Raw genomic sequence first — 8,819 nt, 5'->3', positions numbered from 1 at the left:
TTTAAATGAAAAGACATGCTATTTGCTTGATGTGGTGGGCTGTTTAGGTGGCATACTTGCATGTTTAGAGAAATCACTTAGTGGGTTGCTACTATTTAGTTATTATAGCGCATAAGGGCGAGTGGAGTAGTGTTGAGTGGGACTATGGTCGCATCATTGTACACCCACGGCGTTTGTAAACACCACCGAAATAGTGAAGTTTTGCTGGCTGGCGCCCGTGGTTTTTCCCTTGTGTGTTGCAAGGGTTTTCCACGTTAAAATCTCGTGTCCCCTGCAGTGTTTTACTTTTCGTTCTTCGTTTATTGTACATCTCGATCATAACAAGTGGTATCAGAGCACAAGGCTTGAGATCGATCCGCTGCCCCGGGAGACTTCTCTGCTCCTGGGGCAGCACCGCGCATTTGGATTATCGGCCGCAATCTTGCGGTCTTATGCAGCTTTGCCGAATCAGATCCAGTCTATAAAATTAGATCTAGAAGTTTGCAGTTTTTCCGTCGGCATCCGTGCACCGTTTTTTGATGATTTGATGAGTCACTCTGTTCCGCTGCTTTGCATCAGGGAGAAGAAAATTTTCAGCGTCCGCAGAAATCCGCCGCATCGCCAAGTCACCGATCCGCTTCGTTGTTCCTTCCAGACGGAATTGAGATCGACTGGTGTGGTTTCCGATCGGTGTTAATCGCTGCTGTTGTCCGCCGATTGCAACGTGAAGCTGAGCTTACGTAATCAATCTTTGATCACGCGTGTGAAGCACATCATATGATCAATCATCTACGGATCAAGTTCCCAGGTATCAAAAGAATTTCGTTTTGCTGCCGCACTAGTGCTACTTTAGGTGAAGTTTTGAAAACAGTACTAGTTCCGATTTCCTTTCATCTCTGATTGCTAAGCCTATCCGAGACAGTCCCATGTCCAGTTTATCTCAGATTTTTGCTCTGCAATTTTGTTCTACAAAGAATTTTTTCGTGGCTTGTACTACTTTGTGATCACAGTTTTATCGACTCATAGATATTATGAAGTCCGATGTTCAGCTGGTGTATTATGACACAAGGTTTTCTTGGCAAGTCAAGATGCGAGCATTGTTCGGCGCAAGCCAATTATGAGGATGCACCAAATAGTTTTGGAAATAAGCATGTTGTTGTTTGGACTAGCGAGGAGAAAAAGAAAGGATTTCCACTCCACCTATGTTCGATGATTTGCTACTGATATGATCATCATTTTTGATAGTTTTCAGTTCAAGGTGGAGTTGAATTGTAGCCTGCTGGGATATATTATAGATCCAAATTTCAGATATTATGTTGCTGCAATTATATGAAGAACACAATTCAGATATTAAAAAAATATGGAGGAGGTAATTTTTATGCCTGTTGGTAGCCAGCATTATACTCTTTGCTCTCCGAGTTTTTTGCTGTTATGCATGTGAAGGTTTTGCTTTGTTACTCAAGTTCGTGATGAGGATTATTTGAGGTGCAAGTGGAGATTGTTTTCTGCTAGATACTACAACATTTAGTACTGTAAGTTTCAGTGTAATTCAGTTGTCTATGCTCTTTCAAGAGGGGTCTATTGCAGAGTTGATGCTCCATTGCATGTTGAGGTTCCTTCATCCGACAGTTGTTCTACAAGGCAGTTTTTGACCATGTCATGGATTTTCATTAACCATTATGAGTCGGCAGTTTTTGGTGTACGTTATGCGCTTTGTACCAGATGCTCTTGCATGAGTATGTTTTGCCGAGGTTTGTGCTCTCTAGTTTGTAGCACGTTCAGATTCCATGAGATGAGTTCTTCACAATGTTATGTGCACCGAGATGTTGCACTATGAGCTATGCGCTCGTTCAGGCACCACAGGAGATATGATGACTTATGCCATTTGATGTTTGAGCAGTTTCAGTTTTTCTTTGAGGTCAGTGGCACAGACTCAGACTTTTGATGGGGTTTTACAGGATGCCCAGGTTCATATGTCTGCTTTGTTGACAGCCGTGTTGTTTTCTGGACGACCCAAGATAGATTTGCTCAATTTGACTTCATGAGAAGTTTAATAGTCCTATGGACGTTTCAAGGCACAAGGTTTACTTGTGATGACTTTAGTTGAGGAGTTGAATGCTATCTATGACTATTGCAATGGATTTCGGCTCAAGGTGGAGTTTGTTGTATTGTGTTCCGAAATCTGTTTACCTGTTGTACTATGGAAGGAGTCCTAACGGACTACGGCGTGCCAACCATGCTAGACGTAGCACATAACAACTCTATTTCGTGTCCACCAAGAAAGAGAGTTGTTTGCCCCTATATATAGTTCAAGGTAGTCATAGAATAGATGAAAGAGAGTTTCTCCATATTGATAGCACGTAGAGGGTCTGTCCTCTCGTCTATTGTAATATTCCTCCAATTATAGTGATACGTCGCCGTGCGTTTCGTGGTTTTTTCCCTGTTTGGATTTTCCACGTAAAAATATGTGTTCTTGTTCTTCGTTTGATCTACTTTTATTTGCGCGGTTTTATAACAAGCGCGGACTGATTGAGTTGCACCACACAGATGAAGGATGAATCTTTGCAAAGGAAAGCAGTGTATTTATGCATGGAAGTCGGCACAGAGTGAGATGTGGCTACCTGATGGCCTGCCTCAGTTATTAGTTCCGCCTGGTAGCCTATCTCACTGATTAATTCTGGGGACGTCTCGTTTCCAAATTCCAATGCGGAGAGTCGGGAGACGAAAAGTAAAGTGCTGCCAAGAAGACAATATGGCTGCCACTTTGGAAAATCAAAGAAAACATAATAAATGATAGCATCCGATTGCTGTATGCATTGATATTGTGGGACCGATGAGGTGGCATGCTTGCATGTTGAGAGAATTCAACTTAGTGGGTTGCTCCTATTTAGATATTATAGATAAGCAACTCTAACAAATCTTCCATAAGCCTAACACGAATATTTCAGATCACGAAGCTGGAAAAATGTTTTCCAACACGAGATATCTTGCGCCACAGCAGATCCTGAAAATTAAACTGTATTTTTTAAACAATAGATTCGTGGAAGATTTTCACTAGAACGAGTTCATCATCAACATAATTTACATACACAAAAAAAAGTTTATTACATTCATAGGTTAGTAAGACCCCTAAACCTGGGACCAAAAGGCGCCGGTGGCACTTTATGGGAGACTAAAAGGCGACGGAACTCTACTCCTCGTGATCGGAGGAGTCCGCCATGTAGACCTGGATCTCTGTTTAAAATTGCCCGCTATAGATCATGGCTATAGTTTTTCGAGACGCATGCCGCTACAACTAGATCTTTTAAAAGTTAAAATAGAAATAGCCGCTAATAGTGCGGCCATAGCTATTTAGCCACAGTTTAGCTCAATAGCGGCTATCTTCCCGCTCAATGTGTCCAAAAAATATTAACCCAAAATTTACAAAGCGAACGAATTTATAGACACCACCATATCATGAACTGCTGCTATTTAATGATGTTGTAATATTTGTACATAACTATATCCTTAGCTATATGTGAACTATGTTTTGGATCGAACTATATGTAAACTATATTTTAATTATGTGCATCTCTTACGTGACTATGTTACCTTGCGATGCATTTGTGAATTATTGATGTATGTACTATATATGGTTATATGGTGCTGAAGTATTGAATTTTTTTTCTCAAATCGTCTATATAATCTTAGCCCCCTATAGTCTTTTGTAGCCCTAGAAATCGCCGTGGCTATAGGCGTTATTTTAAACAGAAGCATGGATGCACCACGCTTGGTGGTTCGCCTCGTGCTGCTTGGAGGCTTCCTAGCTCCAACTGTGCTGCGTTGTACACCACGGCATCGTGACATACCATCGCATCCCTCGCCTCCGTGCGCACGGCGAGTAACCAACGGAGCACTTCTCATCAGGCTCAAACACGGGCATGGCCTCCTCCTCATCAGAGTCTTCGTCGATCTCCACCTCCTCGAAGTCGTCGTGGGCCTTCACCTCCTTCTCGGAGGAGGAAGATGATGACACCTCAATCGTCTACTCAGGCGGTGGCGACGCGCCGCAACCCGGGAGCTCTCAGTTGTCATGCATTTCCTTGCTTCCTCCACCAATTTCTTGCCGCCACCCTATTTTTGCGCTCAAAGTTGCGCCACCATAGCCAGTCCTAGCTGTGGGGCTTGGAGATAGATCGAAGTTCGCGAGGATGGCAAGTGCTTCAAGAATGGGTAGGGGAAATTATGTTTATAGTTTTAATTTCTCGATTTTCACGGTGAAAAGTAGCAAATTGTTAGATAAAGAAAGTTAGTGTGGCGTATTGATGCCTATATCATATGTCCGACTTTGAGTTTCAGTCTCGTAGAGATCAAAACCATGAATTCAAATGTGGTGTGTAGTGAATTATAAGCTCTCCCAGGAAGTATGTGGTGTCAAAGGTTTTACTCTCCGAGATAAAAGATGCTATGGGTCGACTGCTTTTTAAATGAAATTGGATTTCTATTATGTTTCAGTTGACTCCTTAAACATTTGATTTGCACCATGATTCGTGTTAATATGATAGTTGCAGGTGGGTTGCAATGAGGTTTTCCTAGTTACAAGTGGGTTGCAACTAAGGTTTTCTTAATTGCAAGTGAGATGCAAATGCAATAAAGATTTTCTAAATTGTATGAATGTAAAATGCATACATGAATTTTGTCTTTTATCATATTAAGTTCTCACATATTTGCAATATATATGATGATAATACCATGTTTTAGAATGATTTATAGGGATTTACCAATTATCTCCTTTATTTGATTTATTACTCTGCAGAACAAGAAAAGTTGTTTTGTGTATTTTTCGACCTATACGGAGTCAAATTGACCTGTAATTTTTGGAGCATTACTTTTTCATCGGGAGAAGCACCCTGGGACCTGGAAGCACACCTGGATAGCCTTGAGGCCTAAAAGAGCCCAGATGGTGCGCCCAAACATCTATGGCACGCCACTTGACCTCTTTCGGCCACCGATCGTCCAAATTGTGTGATCTTTTCGCCCACCAACGTATTTTGACCTAAAAGTCAGTATATATGGCCTCAAAGAGCTATCGGGTGGAGATCGCCGCAAAGAGACAGAAACACAAAAACGGAGGCTGTACCAGAGAAGATTGGAGGGGGAAAATAAGTGAGCATAGCTCATTCGGTTAGGGAAGTGGATGTACAACCTAGCCACCCAGGTTCAATTCCCCAGGGACGCAGAATTGGGTTCTTATTATTAAAAAAAATCACTGTAGGGGCTTCCCCTACCGTATTCCTTTCAAAAAAAAGATTGGAGGGGAAAACTCTGCCGCCAGAGGGATCTCCACCTTCTCCAACATCTTCATCATCATCACCATGACCAAAGGAGAATAGTCCACCTCCAGACTACGGGTTTGTTGCAGTAGCTTGATCTATTTCTCTCATGTTCTTCATAGTTCTTAGTGCCATATGAGTGGCCTCATTATGGTCATATTTGTAATACTTAAGTGGTGGATCCTTATTCTATGATATCTTATCGTATTATGTGTAAGATGTATTGATAGATGCATATTATGTACCCCGTTCTTAAGTAGTTGTTCTGATTCAACATCTATGTAAGAGCGTGTGTGGGGTGATGTGTGTATTAATGGAGTATCATGGTTTTAGTGATTGAATAATGACAATAAATTCATGATCTATTATGGCTCTGCCTTTTGTTTTGCTACCTCACTAGGGATGAAGTGAATGCATGTGCTATGCTCGTCACGTGACAAAAGTGATGATCTTGTTTGGTCAAGGTAGCATATTTGATATTCAAACATCATGTTAAAGTATTTATGGCTATACTCTGTTAATTCTTAATACAAGATTGCATGAAGTTTTCCCTTTCTTGTGGAGTATAAGAGAGATGTGTTGCATCATCTCTATGTTAGGACATGATACCCATATGAATGCGTATCTTATTCATATTATTGTTTTGCATCCTTATATCTCATTTATGAATTACTATTTGTCCACTACAATTTAAAATAGAGAATAGTCAAGTGAACCCATGAACCCCGGTCCACTTTTTAACGTAAGAAACACCTTTAAATTGCTTTTATCTTATTTTCTATTTGTTGCACTATTTTAATATGAAAATATAAAAATATTTACTTTTCTTATTTGCATCCAAAACACCGAAAAACAATCAACCTTTTTACAGTTTTTACTTAGTTACTTTATTTCATCTAGTTCTACTCATTTTATTTTTACTTGTGTTTATTTACTTATGTGAAACCTTGTGCTTGATAACCACACGGTGGAGTTGGGGACAAGGTTTATTGATGCCTCCCACAAGCTCGGCACGCAAGATCAGTACATGAGTCCATCTATTTCGTTAATGGATGGGAGAACACTGCTAATGTCATGGTGCGACTGTCTACACAAACTAAAGAGAAGATCAACAGTTGACTGAACCAATAATGCATTCTCAGTTGGATCGACGACCTAAACATCCACTAATTAATTTGCAGAGGTCGGAAGGTCCAAACTGAGTTAGACCTGTGAGTCCCCAACATTGAGAACGTAGCTGGTAGTATATACGTGCACAAGAAATTAAGGGAAAAAAAAGCTAGATGCAGGTGACGAATAAATAAGACTAGATAAGGAAGGCGACGAGGACAGTAATATCATCCTGCTTCCCGCCGCGGCGTCGGTCTCCTCGTAGCTTGCGGCTGTCGGAGCTGTAGGGCGAGTCCGTGGAGCCGCTCATGGATATCTCGTAGGCGACGCCCGCGACGACGTCCGCCATATTCTTGGGAGAGAAGCCGAGCGCGGTGCCCATCCGCACGAGCCGCTCCAGGTCGGCGTCGAAGACGTTGTCGAAGAGCCCGTCCGTGCCGACCACCAGGACGTCCCCGTGCCTCACAGCAATCTCGCCGACGTCCGCCTGGGTGATGCTGTCCCCGCTCCCGCGGCCATTGAGCTGGAGCGGGCAGTTGAAGCGCTTCTGCTGGCGCTGCGAACGGTGCAGGAGCGCGCCGTCCCGGAACACGGCGAAGGCGCTGTCCCCGATGTAGGCCCACTTGAGAGCCGTACCGGCGAGCGAGAGGATGACCGCGGTGGATCGCCCGGTCGCGGCGGACGCGACCGTCTCCTCGTACGCCCGCTCCAGCAGAGTGTAGGGGCAGACGGGCGTGCCGGGCTCGGCCGTCAGCACCTGCTCGAAGGCGCTCGTCATGAGGCCGCGCGAGAAGGCGCCGGCGTCCACGCCGTTCTTGCGGTACCCGCCCACGCCGTCCGCCACGCCGACGACGCCGGCGTCCTCGTGCCCGAAGTGCGCGTCCTCGTCGTGGTGGCGCGCGTAGCATGAGGCCCAGTCCATCCTCAGAGGAGCACGCGGCTCGGCGGCCCCGTCGTTGTCCACCGGAGACTCGTCGGCGGCGGCGTCGCGTCGTTGCGAAGAGGGCTGCTGAAAGGACGCGACGAAGCTGGTGACGTAGGCGTCGCCGGGCAACAAGATGGAGGCCCGCCGTTTGCGGAGGCCCAAGGCGGCGCGCAGGGCGTCGGGGATCCGTTTGTCGATCTCGCTCAGGGTTTGCTGGATCGGCTCCAACGCCTCCATCTTCATGCGTGAGATCTTGATCGTCAACATGTCCATGTTTGTAACGAGAATACGATTGCTCCCAAACTCCGGGTATGCCGCATATATTGTCCCCAAATTCTAGATCGACTTGGCCGACTAGGAGTACTAGTTCTAGGTTCCGTGTCGGACTCGAGGTTCTAGGGGTCCATGTTTTGGAAGCAACCATGGTATCGAACAAATAGGTTATTTTGAAATTGCAATCCTAGCTTAGTTAAATCGCAGAGTTGTAATACATTGCCGCATGCTCACCTTTCATAACAACACACCATATTCGCATGAGCATGTTAGGGCATGTGTAATTGTTGATAAGGTTATTTTATTTAGGTATTATTGTATGTGATTAAAGAAGGTAAATCCCTCACTGGTAGAAAAAGGGGTTTTAGTCCCGGTTTGCAACTGCCATTAGTCGCGGTTGCGCAACCGGGACCAAATTAAGCGCGACTAAAGGCCCCCATTTAGTCGCGGTTGCTTACGAACCACGACTAAAGGCCCGTCCACGTGGGCGACAGGCGACCGTCGGGGCGGAGGACCTTTACACTAGTAGAAAATGGAGCATCCATCTAAGTCTTTAGTACCGGTTCCCTTATAAACCGGTACTAAAGGCGGCATTAATACCGGTTCCGTGCTTGGGACATCAATACCGGTTCGTTAAGACCCTTTTATACCGGTATGAAAGGGTTCGAGCCCATTTTCGAGGCGGAGGTGGGGCCAGGGCTGCACCTTTAGTACCGGTTCATATAAGGAACCGGTACTAAAGGGTCTGTGCTATATCAGCGCGCGCCGCCCCGCCCGAGCTCCCTGCACATCTCATTTCCTTCTCATCCTCTCTCACATTTCCAAATATTTTGCACCTCTCACACTCCAATAATCTTCATTTTTCTCCACCATTTTAACAAGATTAACGGCATACATCTATCCAAGGGTTAGCCATATCATCCTTCCTTCCGGCGTTCCTAATTTAGCTCATTTCTTTGGTAGTTTTAACTCGTACTATTTTTCTAGTGCTAGCAATGTGTTCGATGAAATGCCTAAGTTAGGGATTTTATTTTTTTATATGCAATTTGAGCTGAAATTATGGTATGTTTTGTAGGTTTTAATTAGTATCATCCCCGTCTTCACCGCCGTCGATCGCCAGCATCGTCCCCAAGCCGGCACGGTACCACCTCGGTGAGCCCCTCTTCTTTTTTATAAAAACAATTAGTTTTATGTGATGAACTTGAATATTAATTAAGTTG

The 8,819-nt window shown here is 44.4% G+C and overlaps 1 protein-coding gene across 1 annotated transcript; it reads right to left on the bottom strand.

Moving 5' to 3' along the window:
- Window positions 1-6,597: 6,597 nt before the first annotated feature.
- Window positions 6,598-7,599, bottom strand: LOC124685807 (putative protein phosphatase 2C 23). Its single transcript, XM_047219842.1, has one exon. The coding sequence runs from the start codon at window positions 7,597-7,599 to the stop codon at window positions 6,598-6,600; it is 1,002 nt and encodes a 333-aa protein (XP_047075798.1).
- Window positions 7,600-8,819: the final 1,220 nt, after the last annotated feature.

The sequence above is a fragment of the Lolium rigidum genome, chromosome 2 (genome assembly GCF_022539505.1).
Source record: "Lolium rigidum isolate FL_2022 chromosome 2, APGP_CSIRO_Lrig_0.1, whole genome shotgun sequence".
Lineage (NCBI taxonomy): Eukaryota > Viridiplantae > Streptophyta > Magnoliopsida > Poales > Poaceae > Lolium > Lolium rigidum.
The sequence above is the reverse complement of the archived record's forward strand: the minus strand, read 5'-3'. Positions and strand labels throughout refer to the sequence as shown.

Coding starts and splice junctions, on each gene's coding strand:
- LOC124685807 (XM_047219842.1), bottom strand. CDS start 7,599: ATGGACATGTTGACGATCAAGATCTCACGCATGAAGATGGAGGCGTTG.